The sequence below is a fragment of the Colossoma macropomum genome, unplaced genomic scaffold, assembly GCF_904425465.1.
Source record: "Colossoma macropomum unplaced genomic scaffold, Colossoma_macropomum, whole genome shotgun sequence".
NCBI classification, from domain to species: Eukaryota; Metazoa; Chordata; class Actinopteri; order Characiformes; family Serrasalmidae; genus Colossoma; species Colossoma macropomum.
In genome coordinates this window covers 20,630,821-20,653,336 of record NW_023494802.1, presented here as the reverse complement: position 1 = coordinate 20,653,336, position 22,516 = coordinate 20,630,821, and the positions used below count along the sequence as shown (strand labels likewise).

At 41.2% G+C, this 22,516-nt stretch overlaps 1 protein-coding gene across 2 annotated transcripts in view; it reads left to right on the top strand.

The window, feature by feature from the left end:
• The window catches only part of tns2a (tensin 2a), a 124,363-nt gene that overhangs the window by 60,197 nt on the left and 41,650 nt on the right, over window positions 1-22,516 (top strand). For both annotated transcript variants that reach the window (XM_036591919.1, XM_036591918.1), the window contains exons 4-5: window positions 9,813-9,851; window positions 13,622-13,663. In XM_036591919.1, the coding sequence (XP_036447812.1) occupies window positions 9,813-9,851; window positions 13,622-13,663 (81 nt within the window). The remainder of the gene's footprint in view (window positions 1-9,812; window positions 9,852-13,621; window positions 13,664-22,516) is intronic.

Below are 22,516 nucleotides of genomic sequence, written 5' to 3'. Positions count from 1 at the left end.
TCCCAGATTATATGGACATATACCTCCAAGAATACATTTTATATGGGTACAGCGTGTGGGTTGACACTCAGGCTGTGTTCACATGACCAGGCTGAAGTGGCACAAATCTGATTTTTTGCCCTAATGTGACTCAGATCTGATGTTTTCAGAGCTGTGTGGACACAAATCTGATCTTTTCAAATCCAACCTGAGCCAGGTTGTGGCCGATTCGTGGCCATGTGACCTTAATGTGACTCTCAGATCAGAATTCATGTGCTTGTTTTTTCACTGTGCTGCGCCATCATTCAGCGTTACCATGGCAGGAGCGCCGAACAGCAGTTAAAGCCTGTAAACGGTGGAAAAGCAGCTCATCTCACCTTTTTCTCCTTCGTCTCACTCTAATAATGAAGCTGAGAGCTGATCAGAGTTAATTATCTTCTCAGTGAAGCTCGTTCTGCTCGTTAGTTTGTGCTGATGATGAACGTGATTCATTCACGTGACGTTACTGAGTAGGATGAGCCCATGAGGGTCATTTCAGTACGCCGGTTCGTCACATTAACGACAGATTTGAATCACTTACCTAAACGAGTGTGAACCATCATGTCAGAGAGATCGGATTTGAGCAAAAAATCAGATTTGAGCAATGAGGTTTGTAATGTAAACGTAGACTTGCGGTACCATCCAGGTAATTTTCATCCACTGTCTGTTGAATGATACAGCTGTTGGACATGCTAAGAGTTCTGTAAGTGCTGTTTTGTCTGCTCGGAGTAGAGGTTTGTATTTAGACGCAGCCAGTCAGGAAGTGGTTCTCCTGGAAGACGACTTGCAGGGCGGTTAAAGCAGAGCTTCATTAGCCGTATCAAAGTGTGTCAGTGTTTACTTTAGATCACTTTAAGAGCTGTCAGACAGAGTTTGAGCAGAGGTGGAGACATCTGGCCTAGGCCCAGGCCTAAAGACACACACACACACACAATCTGTGTCATAACTCGACAGCTTAAAGCAGAAATTGAATTTACTAATTCAGTTTGAGAATTTAACTAATTCAGTTTTCTCCTTAACCCCAAATATAGTTGATCCGCCAAGACATGTTGATGTCTGGAGCTACAAGACTAGTGTGGAAGAAGCTTAAACTCCACCAATTAGCCTCGTGCAAAGTGCATGAGTAATTCATTACACACTGTCCTTAAAACACATCGAGTTTTCAAAATTTCTTTGTAATTAAATTGTTAAGATGTAAACAAAGTCATTAAGAGTGGTTTGATTCTGCTTCTCTACAATGCACTGTTTCACATCAAACTGCTCTGAATGACTCTGCGTGCGTCTCAATGATTGAATTAAACACACACAAGAAAAAAGGAAAATCAGTGGAATTCCCGTTTAAGTATTTGGCAGTACTTCCTTATTTCGTTTCTGACACAGTGTAATATGCTGTAATCAAATTTCAGGATGTAACTACTGTTTTAAGTGATGCACCATGCTATTGTCTATTTTTCATAGATGACAGTTGTATAGATGACCTAAGACCTCAACATGGTTTGAGTCATGTGATAATTTAGACATGCAGTTTGTATGATACTAACTGGTGGTTACAGGCTTCCATTGCTTGTTAGCTACATTAAGCCAGACGTACACTGTGCAATTTTAGCTCAGTCCTGATTTGGTCGGAGCCGACTGAATATTATAATCGGGACCAATTTCAGCTTCTTTGGCTGTCGTTTTGCTGTGCAGTGTGAGAGGAGAAACAATGTCCGATTAGCTGCCCAAACGAGCTCTGATTGAGCAGTTGTTCAATCGGATGGATTTCTGACATGTCAAAAATTTCAGTCGCTTGTCTCTCAGTCTAAGCAGCCTCACGAACCGATTTCACAAAGTCACACCCAAACCGCGTACAATCACACCTCCCTCTCCACATTTGCGGCAACAGCATCTGTGTATGCCGTCTTTGCTCCGTTTGACTGAGTTGAATTGAGAGGTGTAGATAAATACAGTGTTTTTTGTCTTGGCCTGGTCTTCAGCTTCAGTTCACAGTGTGGCACAAGTTACCGAAGCTGTTGTAGCTGTTAGTCAATGGCTGGATCTGGATTCTACACCAAAATAGTGCCCTGTTTGTCCGGTATGGAGCTGTGCACACACGGCTGAATCTCAGAAGGCTATTTATTAGACATGTGATGCACTTTATGGGTGCAGGAGCCACTATTTTCATATGCGGTGCACTGTGTAGGGCCGTCTGGGATACAGCCAGTGTTTTGATTAAGACGTCGGAGGTTGTTTTGAATAAAACAGCTTTACCATAGACAGAGTTTCTGCAGGGGCTGTGTTTCACGTGCAGTGTGAGCACCCATGTCACGTCATGTCAGTTGGACCGAGTGTTTTCGTACAGTGTGAGCACGTATATCACAGGCTTTGGCTGAACACGGTGAGCAGTTCAAACATACAGTGTGAGTCACCAAAGAGCAAGATTTCTAAAATGGCTTTAGCCTTGCATCTCCTGTGCAAAACTAAATACACAGACTTTGGGCATTAAACATGACATTAAACATGGAAAAAATTGCTACACCCTCAAAATGATGAGTACAGTGATTTTTATCCAGTTAAATCCAGTTGTTCAGGCATAATTCTGCTCTCTTTTTGATCAGACATGCAGTGTGTTAGAGTTATTGGTTGGAAAATCATGTTGTGACATAATGTGATGTAATTTATCATAATAACGATAAATATCATCATTTTGCCCACCCCTAGGTGTTATGTGTCTGAGCCTGTGTTTTGTATTAACTGGGTAGACGGGGCCCCAGTAGACACAGTTCAGTGTGACATAGTGCAGATCTGGATACAGGCCGCCTTCCATTTGAAGCCCTGCTTCAACAAGCCTGCTCTGCATGAAAGCATATAGAGCCTGTGTTTCATTTGGCCCTCGAATGCTCGTACACATCTCCTCCCCCCCTCCGCCCAAACCAATGTGTCTTACTGGATCTTAATGTCAGAGAGGCCAGTGGAAATCTGCTGGGACATTGACTGGTCTCAGTCGCCCAGTGAAACCCAGAGAGAGAGTGAGAGAGAGAGAGGGAAGAAGGGGATGTGGCAGGGGTGAGAGCACGCTCCTGCAGGAAACGAGTGCGTAAGGGTTGGCCCAGGAGATGGAATCTGGCGTGTTTGTTCTGGCGTAATGCTCCCCTGCTGCAGGCCCCCCAACCCAGAGAGAGAGAAATGAGGGGGAAAGGAAAAGCAGGAAAGCATTACGCTGGGGAGAGAAGTTTGAGTTTGTACTAGAAGAGATGGAGAGAATGAAGAGGACAAGGTAGAGGAAGGCTTGAGAGGAAGCCTCGAAAGAGGAAAGAAAACGAGAGAGAGAGAGCACAGGAGAGGAAGAGAAAAAGGAAAGCTTGAGTCAAGCGGACGAGGGTTAGTAGAAGAGAAAGTTTGAGGGAGAGCGAGAGAGAGAGAGAGAGAGAGAGAGAGAGGAAAAAGTAAATCATGCCCTGTTGTTGTTGCTGCATGAGAATGATTGACAGTCAGGAAAGGGGGGGGGGGGTAGGGGGCAAGATTGAACAAGAAAGAAAAAAGTGGGAATGAATGGTGGGAAAAGGAGTACAGGTTCGTCTTCATTTCAGTAGCAGTGCATTCAGAGACGTTGGCTTTGTCTGTTTTAAATAGAAATGGCACAATACCACTTTCTCTTATCTGATACCAGTTCTGAAACCTTGAGTGTTGGCAGGCGCCGATACGGATCCGATATTTCCTCTTCAAAAACCTCCAAGCTTTTAAATAAGCTGTTTTCACTGAAGGTGAGCATCTAAAAGTAGACAAAGCTCAAACCATTCAGACACTCTACCACAAGGAAGGAACACAGCTAACAACGAGGGCTGAACAGTTTAGGGGAAATCTAATTTAGATTTTTATGACCAATATTATGACTGCGATTTAAATTGCAGTTTTTTTCCATATTTGGCCAAGAAGACCAGCACATCCCACTTTTTCTGGCTTTAGGCTGGACGTAGTTTGTCAGACTGGAAGTGAGTAATAAAGTTTCAGCCTCTGCTGGATGCCTTTTAAGCAAAATTTGGGCTGGAGACGCTGGCTGATGTGCCCTTGATGGAGAATACTGAGAAACACAGTAAGATCTGTGGATTGTTAAAAAAAGAAAAACTGGTATGATAATCAGGGTTAACCTGTGAGAATGCTAAAGTTAATAAAACTGATAATTGGAGCTTATAATATTTAATGATTGTATTAATATTTAGTTAAATAAAAGATAAAAATAATATGAAAATTACCACATTTTCCCTCCCGGTAATGATGCCCGCTCCTTAAGTATCGGCTGATACAGAGTACCAATACCGATACTAACTCTATCCCATCTAACTTATAAGTGGTGATATTTGTACAATTCCACTTTTTAAATATTTTGGTTAAATTTGCCAATTTAAAACCAATTATAGTCTAATATAGGACATAATTAAGTCTATTTTAATTAATAATTAATATATAATAGATAAGTAAAGTAATAAAAATAATAAAGAATTGAGTTTTCGTATCATTTTCTTCTTGATTAAGAACAGTCTTTTTGCTCTGCTAATAACATGACATCACATTTCAGGCTAGATTTGTTACAGGATTGGATCAGATTCCTTTTTTTTTTCCTCTACTATGTCTGATCTGTCATTTTCTGCTGACATGGCCCAATACGATACCCATCAGTACTGATATGTTGACTCTAACACTCACTCACAATCAGCCGTAAAGTAGTTTGGCGGTCTGCGTGTCCACATTGGGCAGTAGAATGTACCAACATGTGGAACAGAACAGAACAGAATGTAATATCTGTGCTGTTTTCGCCTGTTGATGGTCATTAATATGTACAGTTGGCATGTGGAGTTGGAGCTTTCTGTGTGCTTTTCTGTCACTCTGTAAAAGAAACATGATGCTGCCTTTTTTGTTGGATGCACTGCGGTAGTTTCTGAGAATTCAGATACTCAGAGTTTATTGAAGGAACTGAAGTGTGAAGTATATTCATTTGTTCAAAATGGTAGTTTGTGTTCTTTACATGCAACAAGAGCATTAAAAAATTATTAAAATTATTAACATAGGAGAGAAAGGCAGAAACAGCTCAACACTAAACGGTTAAAGAAGTGAATTGGTGGAGAGGCGTTGAAAAGTAGGCAGGTATTTACTGTGGAGGACTTAGCCAGGGTGTGAAGTGTTTGGTATGCTGTGCACTAATAACTTTAACATGCACCCTCTAATATTTCATACTTATTAGAAGTAGTTAGACATTTCCTGTAGTTTTCCTCTGTCGGTGCCACTTAAACAAGGAACTTCACTGGTGGGAGAACAGACTGGCCTGTTTCCCACACACTGTCGTGACCAGACCGATGCTACAGCTCATACGTGTTGGTCATTCACACATACAGCAAGCAAGTTCTACAGTCATCCTCTCTCTAAATGGATAAATAGTCAAATACGTTATTTTGTTTTTAATTAGAAGAGCTCAATAGATCTGCCACCCTTTCTCTTTAAGCTTCTCTGACTTCTGAATGGGTGATCTTTTCAAGCCAGGCATATCAGCCAGAAAATGTGCGTGCAGCACAAAATATTTAGCTAGCAAATTGTAGAATTTGCATTTTTTGGGTGATGTTTCTTCAGGCTATTTGGGTTTTCTAAATGCTGCGCTGCTTCTGGGCTTTAACCTCTTAACATAAGCGAGAGATGCAAGGCGTTCAGTGTCGCTTTTGCCATGTGACCCTGATCAAATTACACATAAGTGAAAAACAAAGAACATATTTCTACACATTTTAACACAAAATTACTGTTAATTTACTGTATTTAACATATTGAAAAAAATATATATGTGCAAACGTTGTTTTATGTGTTTTTTACACAGCAAGTAAATAGAAACTATGCACCGAAATTTGCAGAAAATATGTTCATATTTAAGTGTGTAGAGGGTGTGCAAACTTATTTTCACTTAAAAAAAAAAACAGGCATTCAAACTTTTGCATGAGACTGTATGCATACATTGTCTTTCAAAAGTTTGGGGACACCTTACTCTCTATTTAAGGTTTCATTCATTTCATTAAGTTACAAAAACGCCTGCAAAAGTTATAATAACATAAAATACCTCTTTACTGTGGGTATATTTTATATGGTTATGTTTAATTTGAGTTTGCTTTGTAACACTCAGCTTAAGCTTACTCAAAGTGACAAAGGGGTACAAGGGGTAGTGGTTGAAATCTTCCCTCTGAAATGGGACCCTCAAATAAAAAGAGCATCACTTCATTAACAGCTACCAGCGCTGCTCTGTAGGCGACCCTGCCAGTCTGCAGTGACAGCAGAGGAGGGTAAAGTTCAGCTCCTCACTGCTGGGCTTTAGTTACATTTAGGGAATCATATGCCTTCAAAGAGGGGGGCAATTATTTATTATCACCCACCCCTAATTCTTCAGTGATATGAAGCTGAAGTCAGATATTCACCAGATTCTTGTTCGAATTTTCCCGTTCCACCTTAAACAGTGTAGCAGTTCTGACACCTGAGGCGCCAGAATGTACCTGCTGGACTATTTAAGGTGGAACGGGTAGTTTAGCTAGCTACCGAGACATTAGCATACTACTAGCGATTTTCATGCTTGTTATGAAGAAAACGACCATAATACACTGAAGCTACATTAAACTAAGAAAATACAGTGGTTATTGTCATTTTAAACGGACAAAATTCTCACATTTGTGGGTTTCTTCGGTCTCTTGTTCTCCATCTTGCCGGGTTTTTGTTTTTTCTCAAATCACTCTGTTTGGAGTCTCTGAAAAACCTCTGTTTGGAGGGTCATGTAACCCAAACACTTCACCCCACCCCTCTAGCTCAACAAGAATCGGGACACCCTACCCCTAGACGTGAACACACAAAACGGAGGGGTGAGGGCTCAGTGGTAGGGGCGAGGGGCGAGGGGTGAAATGGGACTGGGCCCAAGTCTTTGCCTAAATAATGTTTTCTCAGATTTCTTTTCCAAACTATTCTAAAAAAAAGAACAAAATATGCATTAAAACACATTGAAAACCCAAAATGGTTTAAATGGCAAGAGGGTAAGTTGTGTGGGGTATGATAGTCCTGAAGTTGTTCTTTCGTTTTTGCTGTTGTTGCAATCTAAACAGATTTCGGTGATTATAAATCATGCTCACTTATTAAACACATTTAGGTGAGCCTAAACTGAACGCACAGTGTTTATATGTGTGTGCATAGACAGCAGAACAGCCAAGAATATGGGAATGAAATTTTACCCCAGCGAAAGAATCTCAAGCTCTCTCTCTCTCTCTCTCTCTCTCTCTCTCTCTCTCTCTCTCTCTCTCTCTCTCTCTCTCTCTGAGGGGTGATGCTGTCCATTCTCTTCAGATGTGATGGCAGCCTTTTAGCCAAGAGCTGATGGAACTCGATATTATAATGGGAGCCCACCTAGCAACACATACACAAACATACTGTACACACACACACACACACACACACACACACACACACACACACTTATTCATTGGCTCTCCTAATGTTTCTCTTATTTATTTATTTATTCCTTTAACGTCCTAAAAGTTCTTTTTTCTTTTTCTTTCATAATTGCAAACACACACCACCCACCTCACACACGCTCTAAGACACACTAACGCTAAGAGTAGACAATATGATGATATTTATTGTTATCATAATTGTTGCATGTTCCATTAGAAGAGCATAATCGGCCCTGTTTAATTGGATTTAGTGCTGGATGGGATTAAAAATCACTATATTCATAGTTTCTATAGTATTTTTAAATCTGCCACTGCTGCCTCTTTCTTCCCGGTTATCTCTAAACACAGAAGTGCCTCAGTCGCATTTTCCGGAAACATCCACACAAACACGCAGTGTTCCAGCAAACCTAGCAGTGCTTATTACTCACACAAGGTTGTTTCAGTGTGTCGTAGCACTAAACTACACACTCTGATAACCTCACACACACAGTGGTGCAGCGCTGAGATCTCTGGGCCTCAGCCCTTTTCCTGTGGCCAAACAAACAGGGCAGGACCGGCTTGGGGAGCGGATGTGCTGGGGGGGGTGAGACCTTTTGCAGTGGGCTGTTACGTAAGCACACACACACACATACATAACCCCCCATCGCACACCCCCCGCACACTGCCTGACGTAAACCCACCGCTACTCTGCTACATTTCTCTCCGTAGGGAAGGTCGAAGGTCAGCTCCATTTCCAGTACTCAAGGGAATGTGGACTTCATTCCTAACATATATGTAGAGGTGGGCGGAGAAACCCAGCCCCCCCGCTGAAGTAAACGCAGTGAAATAAAAACTTTCTCTATAGAACTGCAGTGGAATTTTGTGGTACATCTGATTTATTATTGCATATTATGTTTATTAAGCAAATAAAATGTTTAATTTAAAAAGTGGGAGATAAACAGCAGATCAGTCCAGGTGCTTCACCAACGTAGAATGAAATTAAACACAAAATATGGATCCTCTTCTCTTTCTCTCTCTCACTCCCTCTCTCTCTCTCTCTCTCTTACTCCCTCTCCTCTTCTGTCTCTTCTCTCTTTCTCTCTTACTCCCTCTCCCCTTCTCTCTCCCTCTCCTCTCTCCCTCTCTCTCTCTCTTACTCCCTCTCCTCTACTCTCTCTCTCTCTCTCTCTCTCTCTCTCTCTCTCTCTCTCTCTCTCTCTCTCTCTCTCTCTCTTTTTCTCTCTCTTACTCCCTCTCTTCTACTCAAATCAAATCAAATCAAATATGCTTTATTGGCATGACAGGATATAAGACCTATGTTGCCAAATCGGTAAATACATCTTAAATTGAATTATTATTAAAATATAAATGAATAGGAGAAAAAAAAGAAAATAAATAGAAAACAAAGAGAAACAAAAATAAATATTGTAGTACATATAAGCATAGAATGAGTATGGACATGCCAAATGTAATAAAATAAAATACAATAAAAAAAGGAAAATTCTAACATTACCACTATTAATAATAATAATAATAATAATAATAATTAAAAATAAACAAATAAATAAAACAAACAAGGTACATATGAAAAATGTAATACATTTTGAACATCAGGAATTAGAAATATTAATTCCATAACTGAAGATGTGCTGTGTTACATTTTCTTCTTCTCTCTCCCTCTCTCTCTCTCTTACTCCCTCTCCCCTTCTCTCTCCCCCTCTTTCTCTCTTACTCCCTCTCTCTCCCCCTTTCTTCTCTCTTGCTCCTTCCCCCCTTCTCTCTCCCCCTTTCTTTCTCTCTTACTCCCTCTCTTTCCCCCTTCCTCTCCCTGCATGTCTCTCTACCTGCTTGTGTCTCTCCCTCCATCCCTCTATCTCTCTCTCCCTTTCCTTCTCCATGTCTCCCTCTCTCACTCCTTCTCTCTCTCCCTCCCTCCCTGTCTTCCTCCCTCCCCTTCCCTCTCTCTGTCTCTCTCCCTCTCTCTCTCTCTCTCTCTGTTTGTCTCTCTCTCTGTGTCAGCAGTGTGTGTATGATGGTTCTCTCTCTTATCTGTCACTGGGAGGAAGTATTTCCTCTGCCCATCTCAGCGCACCACTCCCTTCCCTTCATCCTGCTCACGGAGAGGAGAGTAGAGGAGAGCTGAGGAGAGCTGAGGGGAGTAGAGGAGAAGAGAGGAGAGCTGAGGGGAGTAGAGGAGAAGAGAGGAGAGCTGAGGGGAGTAGAGGAGAAGAGAGGAGAGCTGAGAGAGCTGAGAGAGCGAGGGCCGAGCTGGAAGGGGATGGTGGCAGTGCTCTGTTGCTCTGTGTGTGCAGGTGATGGTGATGTCTGTGTGCGTATACATCTGAGTCATGATGTTCTCCTTCATTTCAGGTGAGCTCAGCCTGCGTCCCGGCTCAGCCCTCCGACCTGGTGAGTCTGACTTTCTCTCTCACACTCTCTCTCTGCTGTCTGTTCCCATCCCTCGTCCTGTTTTCCTGTTCATTCAGATCCCACCTGCTCTTCACTCCGTGTTAAAGCTTCATCACAGATGGACTATACGATGGAGTGCAACTGGTCAATATTTGCTTAGTATAAGATCTTTTTTGCATTAACTTACATTGTTTAAGGATCTTTTTTCCTTCTCCCGAAAAGATACAGTTCTGGAGATTTGGAGAAGGTTTTTATCCGACAGCGATTCTTTAGTAAATTCACTCAAATTCTCACTCAGTTCGCTGGTCACTGTTTTGCAACTCTGTTGTCATTTATTTACAGTCCAGAACTAACATTCAGAGATTTGACAGTTCTAGGGTTATTAATGCCTTTTTGCTGTTTACTATTAAAGAGTGATTACATTGTTGTTCTCTTTACATTATATATGGACAGGTTTGAGTTTGAATCTGACTTTTTTGGTCTAATTTAATGTGGGGGAATAACAAAAACCTATTACATATATTTCCAACAAATTCAACTCATTAGGAAACATAATATAAGTTTTCATAGCTGTGCTGACGACACCCAGTTATACATTTCCATTCCTTCTGATGATCAAGACTCTGTAGACAGACTAACCAGCTGTGTGTCAGATATTTCTCAGCGGATGTAACAAAATTTTATCGAATTAGGTTACGAAAAAACTGAAATACTGATCGTTGGTGCTTTATGAGAAACTTGGCTCTTTAGCCTCTTATACCAAACCTGAAGCAGGAAACCTGGGTGTGATATTAGACTCTGAGCTCTGTTGTATCTGCATGTAAACACAGTCACTAAAGCAGCTTTTTTAAGGTAGTTTTTAAGGCTCTAAATGACCTTAAAGCATCGCTTAGATCACAGAGTGTCTGTTTATGATCTTAGATGTGCAGATACTGACCTACAAACACCTTCAGTAAAACACAGAAAACGTGGAGAGACTCGTTCAGTTATTCTGCTTCTACACTGTGGAGCTCAGTTCACCTTTTATTAGACAGTCAAGCTCAGAGCTCCCTTTTAATAAACATCTGAAAACGCAGCTCTTTAACTCAGCATTTAATTAAAACTCTACGTCTCTTGGTGTTTATCTCTTAATTTGACCTGTGTCATATTCTTATGATTCTAAATTAATACTTACAGTTTATTGTATTAATGTTTATCATCTGTCTGTAAAGCACTTTGAGCTGCCACCAGCAAAGTGCTATATAAATAAAAATTCTTCTTCTTATTATTATTATTATTATTACTATTATTATTATTAACTCATAGTGACTTCCTCTCCTTACAAGCTCAGATGTGGTATCAGTTGAAGGTTTAGAATTTGCCCGTCCAGTAGGGTTTCAGTGAGCTACAAGTCTGGCTAACACTTTATTTTGAGTGGTCCTTGTAGATGATTAATAAACTCTTAACAGAGTATCAGTAAAACATCAACAGCATATCAGTGAAGTAGCAGTAGAGAAGCAGCTGAATACGCTGAGGTAAATATCCTGTAGATGTTCTGTTGATACATCACTTACATTAAGTAGATGTGTTGTTAATATGTTACTTCAATTACGCAAAACCTAACCTTACCAACCTTACCCAACACCTAACCCTCACCCTGGACCTAATCCTAACCTTAACCTCAACCCAAAACCTAATCCTAACCCTCACCCTGGGCTTAATCCTAACCCAAACCTTAACCTCAACCCAAAACCTAATCGTAACCCTCAACCCTGGCTTAATCCTAGCCCTAACCTTAACCTTAACCTCAACCCAAAACTTAATCCTATCCCAACACCCAACCTTACCCGACACCCAACCTTACCCAACACCCAACCTTACATAACACCCAACCTTACCCAACACCCAACCTTACATAACACCCAACCTTACCCAACACCCAACCTTACCCAACACCCAACCTTACCTAAAACCCAATCTTATCCAAAATCTAACCTTATCCAACCTTACCCAACACCCAACCTTACATAACACCCAACCTTACCTAAAACCCAATCTTATCCAAAACCCAACCTTACCCAACACCCAACCTTACATAACACCCAACCTTACATAACACCCAACCTTACCCGACACCCAACCTTACATAACACCCAACCTTACCCAACACCCAACCTTACCCAACCTTACCTAAAACCCAATCTTATCCAAAATCTAACCTTATCCAACCTTACCCAACACCCAACCTTACATAACACCCAACCTTACCCAACACCCAACCTTACCCAAAACCCAACCTTACATAACACCCAACCTTACCCAACACCCAACCTTACATAACACCCAACCTTACCCAAAACCCAACCTTACCCAACACCCAACCTTACATAACACCCAACCTTACCCAACACCCAACCTTACCCAACCTTACCTAAAACCCAATCTTATCCAAAACCCAACCTTACCCAACACCCAACCTTACCCAAAACCCAACCTTATCCAAAACCCAACCTTACCCAACCTTACCCAACACCCAACCTTACCCAACCTTACCTAAAACCCAATCTTATCCAAAACCCAACCTTACCCAACCTTACCCGACACCCAACCTTACCCAACCTTACCTAAAACCCAACCTTACCCAAAACCCAACCTTACCCAACCTTACCTAAAACCCAATCTTATCCAAAACCCAACCTTACCCAAAACCCAACCTTACCCAACCTTACCTAAAACCCAATCTTATCCAAAATCTAACCTTATCCAACCTTACCCAACACCCAACCTTACCCAACCTTACCTAAAACCCAACCTTACCCAAAACCCAACCTTACCCAACCTTACCTAAAACCCAACCTTACCCAAAACCCAACCTTACCCAAAACCCAACCTTACCCAACCTTACCTAAAACCCAACCTTACCCAAAACCCAACCTTACCCAACCTTACCTAAAACCCAACCTTACCCAAAACCCAACCTTACCTAAAACCCAATCTTATCCAAAATCTAACCTTATCCAACCTTACCCAACACCCAACCTTACCCAACCTTACCTAAAAACCCAACCTTATCCAAAATCTAACCTTACCCAACACCCAACCTTACCCAACCTTACCTAAAAACCCAACCTTATCCAAAATCTAACCTTACCGAACACCCAACCTTACCCAACACCCAAACTTACCTAACCTTACCTAAAACCTAACCTTACCCAAAACTTAATCTCTGTATAAACCTCTTAAAATGTGAGGGTTCAAATCAGTTCCTCACCTCAAAACAACATATTTTAGTTTCATAGTAGTTATTAAATAATTCATAGTTGTTAGTGAATAATTAGTCTTCTGTTTAAGGGGTTAAATTACAGGGAATCATTCTGATTTTGTCTAGTCTTTGTCTAAGTTTTTTTCGAGACTGCTGGGAGATCTGGCTCCTTTAGAGTGCTCTTTTTCAGTGCCAGTCTTTCTCCTGCGCTGCACATTTAAATGTCGTCCAAGCTTATTTATTTCTTTGGAAGCTGCTGTTTAAAGCAGTTTACTCTGAAGAGTCCAGCATGTCTTCTTTACACGTGATGACAGCGTCTGTTTAGCAGCAGGAGGAGAGGGTCACAGGACCTGCAGGCTGGAGATAAAGTGCCCTGAGCCACTGGAGAATTCCACTTTTTCACCCCAGCCATTTTTCTTCAGACTTCTTTTTCCAAAGCCCTTTAGCGCGCAGCACAAGCGCAGCCAAAATACAGACACATTCTTGTCTGGTGGCCGTGTTGATCTGTCTTATCTCCTCTCATCTACAGCAGCGCCGAGGAACCACCTCCTCTAGGCACATCCAACATCTGGTAAGAGCTTCGGCCTTGTCTCTTATCTGTCTCTCTCTCTTTTTCTCTCTTTCTCTCTCTCTCTCTCTTTCTCTCTCTCTCTCTTTCAACTCTCCCTGTTGCTCGCTCTCTCCCAGCTCTCTCTACATCTATTTTGTCTCTCGCTCTCTGGCTGTCTTTCTTGCATTAAATCTCTTTTTTGCAAAGCTTTCTCTCTCTCTTTCTCTCACCCTCTTTCTCTTTTTTACTCTCTCACCCTTAATCTGATTCTCTCTCTCTTGATTTTTTTTTGAAACTTTCTTTTTCTGTTTTTGACTCTTTCACCCCCACTTCTTACTCTCTCTCTCTCTCTCTCTTACTGTCTCTCTCTCCAACTCTTTCTACATCCGTTTTTATCTCGCTCTCTCTCCGTTGACATTCTTCTCTCTCAGGTTTCTCAACTTTGCTTTACTGACATGACAAATTCACATGTGTATTTATTGTCAAAGCAAAATAAAAATGATCTATATATTAAAAGTTAATAAAAAACCAAACAACAAAAAATGAAAAAGATATTAATATATTAATATGACAATGCAACAAATAAGAAGAGAAAGTGTAACTATCAGTTAATAATATAAAAGTATATGCAATAATAAAACAAAACCTATTTAATATGAAACAGAAGAGAAGGGAAAAGAAAAACAAAAAAAAACAAAAAATGTTAATTATCAAGTATATTTATGGGAATAACAAGGAAAAAAGAGAAGGAAAAAAGGACATCTATATTACGTGTGTGTGTGTGTGTGTGTGTGTGTATGTGTGTGTGTGTGTATGTGTGTGTGTATGTGTGTGTATATATATATGTAACAGTGAGAAAAAGAAAAGGCTGTGGTTTGGTGGTCACTCACTGTTCCGGAGTGAATGACACTCATACACATATCTGGCTGCAGTGGACGCTGACGGACCCTCTCCTCCCCTAATATAATTACTAATTTATCTTTATCTCCCAGCGTCCTGAAGTTATTGATCTGTTTTTCAAATTGATTAAAATATTTATTTCTAATATTTTCATATTTTGGGCTGTTCAGTAGGAAGTGCACTTCTGTCTCTACCTCACCTGTCCTGCCGTGACCACACACTCTCTCCTCTCTCTCTTTTTCTTTTTCGGCATTTTTTAAAAACTCTCACTTTCTCTCGCTTTCTCTCTTTAACGTTCTCTTTCTCCCTTCTTCCTCTGTTTCCTTTGTTATTATTAGCTTTGCCGTCGCTCTCTTTCTCATTGCAACTCTCTCTCTGCCTTCTTTTCACCCCCAGCCTCTCTTTATTTTTCTCTCTCACTCTCTTCTCTTTCTCTTTTTCTTCTTGCTTTGCTGATGTCTCTCTATCTCTCTACATCCCTTTTTAATTCACTTTCAGATTCAAAGTAGCTTTACTGGCGTAACTGTTTTGAGTGCAATGTTGCCAAAGCATATAAAGTGCAACTTAAAGTGAAACATACTTTGTAGAACTATAACAATATAAGTTAGTAATAGTAATAATGATGATAAGTCATAGTGAAGTAATAACAATAATAATAATAAAATAACTAAAGTAAATAAATAAGACAACATATACTAAATAATAAACATAATAACAGACAGTGTATTTAACTTATATACACTGAGGGTTTGGGGGGTCAGAGGGGTCAGGGTGTGTTACTGTCCCTCAGACGGTGACATTTTGCCACATATTTTGCAGTGAGAGATGCTGTGTTGCCCTCGACAAGGAAAATTGGTAGTTTTTTGGATTAGAATTCCAAAATTTTGGAGAATGTTTTTCAATTTTGTTACGAAATTTTCTCTGCCCGTTTCTGTGGCCAGACTGTGGTGATGGAGTCAGGATCTGTCTCTGCTGTGGATCTCTGACGGTGACTCTCTCGCTTTCTCTCTCTCTCTCTCTCTCAGCTCTCCCTATTGCTCGCTCTCTCCCAGCTCTCTCTCTACATCTATTTTGTCTCTCACTCTCTGGCTGTCTTTCTTGCATTCAGTCTCTTTTTAAAAACTCTATCTTTCTCTCACCCTCTTTCTCTTTTTTGACTCTCTCACCCTCACTCTGACTCTCCTTACTTTCTCTCTCTCTCTCTCTCTCTCTCTCTCTCTCTCTCTCTCTCTCTCTCTCCCTCTCCAACTCTTTCTGCATCCGTTTTTATTTCACTCTCTCGGTGACATTCTTTCCTTCTCTCTCTTGCTTCCTTTTTGGCTTTTTTAAAACTCTCACTCTCTCTCTCGCTCTCTTTCTATCTCTTTAACTTTCTTTTTCTCCCTTCTCCCTCTTTTGCCTTTGTTCTTTCTAGCTTTGCTTTCGCTCTCTTTCTCATTGCAACTCTCTCTACCTCCTTTTATCCCCAACCTCTCTCTCTCTCTCTCTGTCTCTCTCTTGCTCTCTTGCTTTGCTCTCTTGATGTCTCTAAATCTCTCTACAACCCATTTTTATCTCCCCTCTTTCTCTCTCTTGCTGTCTTTCATTCTCTCACTTACTCTGTATATAATTCTCTCTCTCTCTCTCTCTCTCTCTCTCTCTCTCTCTGCTATATCAGTCGGAGGTCACAGTATTTCTGTGATGAGAAATAGATGTTTTGTTCACTCTGAGCTGATTCTGAGTCACAGCTGATATCAGCTGATCACACAGCGCCGCAGCTTCTCAATGTTACACTCTGTGGTTCACATTTATAAATAAGGACGTCCCGATACGGTTTTTGCTGCCTGGTCCAATCCGAGGCCTTTAATATTGACTGATATGGCCTACATATAGTCTGATCCAGTATTTGTATTTTCATAGCTAAAACAGCAGCACAGTTCATTTCATACACGTTAAAGTTAAAGCAGCTCTACACAAGACTTTTTTTGTTAGAACTGAAAGACGTAACATTACAGTAACATTACAGTAACAGAGTCAGGAAAGAAAAGAAGAATATATAAGATATGGAGTGTGTGCTGCTGTGAGTCGCCCTGTCTTAAAATTAAGAGGTGTCGGATCTTTCGCAGGAGTTTTACAGACCTGTCATACGTCTTTACGTATTAACGTCACACTTTCAGAGTCAAAAAGAGGATCCGGCTCGATATTTAGGTCTCAAATGCAAGATCAACATTATACTGATGAAGATATGATGACAATAGTAGATCATTTCTCTACATCCCTGGAAGACACGTCCTTCGCCAGGTTTTGACCGAGTTCTCTTTGAATTCTCTTTCAACACTCGCAATTATCAGACTGATCCGTTCATGGGGGTCCGAAGCACAACCGACATTACAAAATGTTCTTCCGCACAGTGCGTACAATTAGACCTTTCCACCAGAGAGATATCAAAATCCCCAAATCCTGTACAACACTGTAAAAGGTGGCTCATCAGATCTACTTTAAAAAATTCAATTCGAGCAATTAAACTAGTTTTATTCAACTCAAAAAACGACTTTGATTCAAAGAATCGTTCATTCAAAGTATTTATTTAGGTTGAATAAAGCTAGTTAATTTACTTGTTACCACAGATAGTCTAGGCTGCCAGTTCATCCTACAGTAAAATAGCTCAAAACACAGTCAAAACACTGATACTGAAGGTACATGATTTTATTAAAATAGTTCCACACTACAGACGTTTAGGGTGCATTCAGACTCGGCAGGTTTGCTTCGACTAAAACAAACCCCGGTGTGATTGTTCTGTTAGTGGAGTTCACTGGAGTGGGTGAGAACTCATCTGATCTCATGCTGTTCATTTAAAGTTTGAACACAATAGAGACCAGAATGAACCGTCTCCTCTCTGCGTGACGTCTGGTACATGGAAAAGATGAATTCCCAATGCTGAGTGTGTTTAATAATCCGGTAACAGCAGAAAATCGGATTTTGTCAGTAATCTGATCAACACATAATTTTTACCCGATTTTTCTCCCCAATTTAGTCGTCGCCAATTCCACCCGCTAGTTAGGACTCCCCCAATCACACGATGCTATCAACGCTAGGAGGGTGAAGGCTAACGCAGGCTTCCTCCGAGACCTGAGTGATGGGGGGAGAGGGAGGGGCCATCCTACCCACCCAGAGAGAGCGAGGCCAATTGTGCTCTCTCGGACTCCTGGCTATGGACGGCTGTAGCATCACCAGGGATCAAACTCACGATCTCCTGATGAGGGGCAACGCTTAGACGGTTGCGCCACCCGGGAGCCCCCTGATCAACACATTTACATGCACTTGAGTAATCGGATAATTGAGAAAACTCCGGGTTTATTTGAGTCAGACAATAATCAGATTTCTTCTTTACAACCAGCCAATAAACTCACAGAAAAAGACGTGACATAAACGTAACATAAAGTCAGTACATCATCTAGAAAATAAGGAATATCTAAATCCTTTATTGCTCTCAGCGCTGCTCCAAAAGTGCCTCTCCTCCTTATTTCCGGTACCGTCGTCTGATCGCGCGCGTGCGCAGACTGAGAAATCCGATAGAAATCAGAGTAAGAGTTTACACGCCCTGAGAAATCTGATTACTGAGCTAAAATCCAGCCTCTTTATCGGATTTCTTAATCAGATTTCTAGATCGAAGTATGGTGTTTACATGACCATTTGAATAATCAGATAACTGCAGAAATCAGATTGTTGAGTGCATGCACACGTTTTGTACATGTGCGTGTGTTCACCATCTCTTCATAAGCTCAGAATTGTTATTATAGAACAGATAGTTTCAGTTATATAACGAGACTGAGGCATGGTCGAAGTCATTATAAAATACTCAATGTACATATTTAACCGCATACATAAAAGGTGTTTTGTATTAATGTGGCAGAAGCTGTGTTACAGGAACATCAGGCTGCTTTGCGTCATGCAAAACCACAGTAACTCAGTTACTGTTTTGTGGCTTGTTGCTCTAATATCACAAGGCACACAGAACAAGACATAAATAAAACCGACAAGAACAGACAGAGCAGAGAACGTCGAGATTCAGACAGTTTGATAGATGTTATCACTGTTGTTATACCTCATGAAATCTGCCCAATCAGTGCTGAACTTTTATGTGTGCATCATTATCTGCTTTGGTCTGGACCAAGAGAACTGAACTACAAGTATGAACGCACCCTAAAACTGCTTAGTTGACTTCTGAAAACATGCCTTACTCCTGCAGGTTGTGGAGAGCATCTGTTATACCAGGGGTTCTGGTTCCTTCAGGTTTCTTAATTGCTCACACTGAAAACTTCTGAATTAGGGCCTGAAAAAGATCAGGTCATCCATTTCACTTCAATCACAGAAACCAAAATTTGCAGTTATGTTGAAGAACAAGTTTAAAAACCTTATTTATGCAGAGATGTCAAAAAAGTCGCCACCATATTCAATAATAATATACCATACTTTGCTTTTTTGTCCTTAGTTGTCGTTAAATCTTCGCTATTATTTTAGGACTCCTCTGTCGTTTTTATCAGCTGCAGCTCGAACTGCAGGAATGATATGAGAGCAATGAGAGTCTGGAAAGAGTCAGACGTTAAACAGGCAGGTTTTGCTGATGGGTGGAGTGTTGGCACACGTCAAAACAGAGTGAACTAAAGGAAAAAGTTTGATTGGTCCGCACCGAACCAGGCAGGAGACACCCTGAGAAACCTCTCCATCTCTGACTGTCTGCACTGCGCGTCGGCGGCTTGCTGTCTCACACTGACGACGTTTAATTAGCCTGTTACTGTGGTGTTATCATTTATACGTCGCTACCGGACCACTGCGAACATCTGCCTCCCCCTAAGTTCAGTGCTTCACGGCCCACTGGTTGAGAAACCCTGTGTTGTACCAACTTTGCGATGGTGGCATATATACAGTGCGAAAAGGAAAACAAATGATTGGAAGTGGAGAATTACAGCATGTGATGTGGCCTCATTACAGTGAGACCATGTGACTTATGCATTTATAGGAGTTCACATAACATTAATACAAAGGGGATGGATGGATATAAGGGCATCCCCTTTTCATCCCCTTTTCATCCCCTTTTCCATCCCCTTGCATCCCCCATCAAATTAAGCCCTGGGGACATCTCAGAATGACACTTTGGGATCCAGGAAGATGGAGCCAGCACTGCCACATAACCACTGAACTAAATCCGATTAAACAGGACTAATCATGCTCTCTTTGTAATGACAGATGCAGTTGGTCAGAAATGCATCACGATGATAAGAATTGTCATGTTGCTTAGAAGTTGGAGCGTAGCAGGTTTACAGAGGACATTCCGGATTCAGTTTTCAGTCAGATTGTGTTTGTCTAAAGCATCGCTGAACGCGTCACTGACGAGTTCTGCATACTCAGCCTTGTTAATGAGCTTCAACACTGACTCACTCGGGGGAATGCGTGACTGATGGATGAAAGTATGCTTGCGTGTGGGACTGACTGGGTACCAAATGTCCCCACAATACTAGGAAAACGTGCAATGTTGTGGGAAAATTCCATTTATACACAAAACAGAGGGTAAAATTTTAAAAATCACCGTAACTAAACTCCTCATTCGCTGTTCGCTGAATTGGCTACACTGTAAAAGATGATGTTTTGTCTTAAAAACCTAAGTAACCTGGTTGCCGTAAGATTTCAAATTCGTTGATCTTTTACATTCGGTTAACTTATTATTTAAGTTCGGTGAGCTCAAAATATTTAGGCAACCAGGTTCTATACTTTTTAACCTTGTAAACTCCTTGAGACCACCAGGTGGTTCCAAAAACGCACTTCGTCATATTCTTCATAACTTCCATATTTCATAAGCTACATTCTAAAGGTGGGGGTCGTATGAGAGCTGTAACTGTCTTCTTTCCAGTCAAATAGATGGGTGATGTAATTTTAAACCCTTATAATAAAAGAAGCTGAACTCAACTTTTTTTTTCTACTGAAAGTCGATTTTTCCACAAATCAGGGCTGTAAACTATAAACAGATGGCGTCTCTTCAGTGATCTGCTCTGTAAACATTATTTTTATAAAATAATACAAAGAGCGTCTAAGATTTTTGGCTTTCAGCAGTAAATTATAAGCATATAGCAATATGTTAAAACACATGTTCTGTTAATTTGAGGGGAGCTTTTACAAAAAAATAAATAAATAAAATAAAAATTTACATTTATTTCATGCAGTTACTGAATAATTTGCCTTACGATTTGGTCATGTAAATTCAGATGGAAAAACCAAAATATACTCTGGTCAATAAGAGGTTAAAGTTAAGACATTTAATCTTTTTTATAGTGCAGGGTCCAGTGTTGGTAAATTCTTTTTAATTAATGGGCCCACGTCTTGGAAAACTGAATTTTCCTCACTTTTTTAAAGTAAAAGAGTTCGATGTAGAATGTAAAGATTGTTAACGTTTCAAAACATATCGTTCACACCAAAGTCCACATATGGAAACTTAGCTGCAAAGACGGCCTGCTTTGAGTTCTGTTTTTGATTCATTTATATATACACTATATTGCCAAAAGTATTGGCTCGTCTGCCTTCGCACCCATATGAACGTGAGTGACATCCCATTCTTAATCCATAGGGTTTAATATGATGTCGGCCCACCCTTTGCAGCTGTAACAGCTTCAACTCTTCTGGGAAGGCTTTCCACAAGGTTTAGGAGTGTTTATGGGAATTTTTGACCATTCCTCCAGAAGCGCATTTGTGAGGTCAGGCACTGATGTTGGACGAGAAGGCCTGGCTCGCAGTCTCCGCTCTAATTCATCCCAAAGGTGTTCTATCAGGTTGAGGTCAGGACTCTGTGCAGGCCAGTCAAGTTCTTCCACACCAAACTCGCTCATCCATGTCTTTATGGAGCTGCTTTGTGCACTGGTGCGCAGTCATGTTGGAACAGGAAGGGGTCGTCCCCAAACTGTTCCCACAAAGTTGGGAGCATGAAATTGTCCAAAATCTCTTGGTGCTGAAGCATTAAGAGTTCCTTTCACTGGAACTAAGGGGCCGAGCCCACCTCCTGAAAAACACCCCCACACCATAATCCCCCCTCCACCAAACTTTACAGCTGGCACAATGCAGTCAGACAAGTACCGTCTCCTGGCAACCGCCAAACCCAGACTCATCCATCGGATTGCCAGACGGAGAAGTGTGATTGGTCACTCCAGAAAACTCCACTGCTCTAGAGTCCAGTGACGGCGCTTTACACCACTGCATTCCACGCTTTGCATTGCGCTTGGTGATGTAAGGCTTGGATGCAGCTGCTCGGCCATGGAGACCCATTCCATGAAGCTCTCTACGCTGTTCTTGAGCTGATCTGAAGGCCACATGAAGTTTGGAGGTCTGTAGTGATTGACTCTGCAGAAAGTTGGCGACCTCTGCGCACTATGTGCCTCAGCGTCCGCTGACCCCGCTCTGTCATTTTACGTGGCCGACCACTTCGTGGCTGAGCTGCTGTCGTTCCCAATCGCTTCCACTTTGTTATAATCCCACTGACAGTTGACTGTGGAATATTTAGTAGTGAGGAAATTTCACGACTGGACTTGTTGCACAGGTGGCATCCGATCACGGTACCACGCTGGAGTTCACTGAGCTCCTGAGAGCGACACATTCTTTCACTAATGTCTGTAGAAGCAGTCTGCAGGCCTAGGTGCTCGGTTTTATACACCTGTGGCCATGGAAGTGATTGGAACACCTGAATTCAATGATTTGGATGGGTGAGTGAATACTTATAGTGTATCTGCCCATTCAACCCACAGCAGTTTAGCCCCACCTGTTTCCACTGAAATTATGAAGAGTGTATCAGCCTGCATTGCTTGTTAGATGAGGCACAATTCAGGACAGCCAATCAGAAAAGAGTTCGTTTAATATAAATGATCAGAAATGTAGGATACGGGTCCTTTAAGAGTGTCGGAACTGTGTTGAAAGAAGGAAATACCTCACAAAGGCAGCAATACAGGCGTGTGT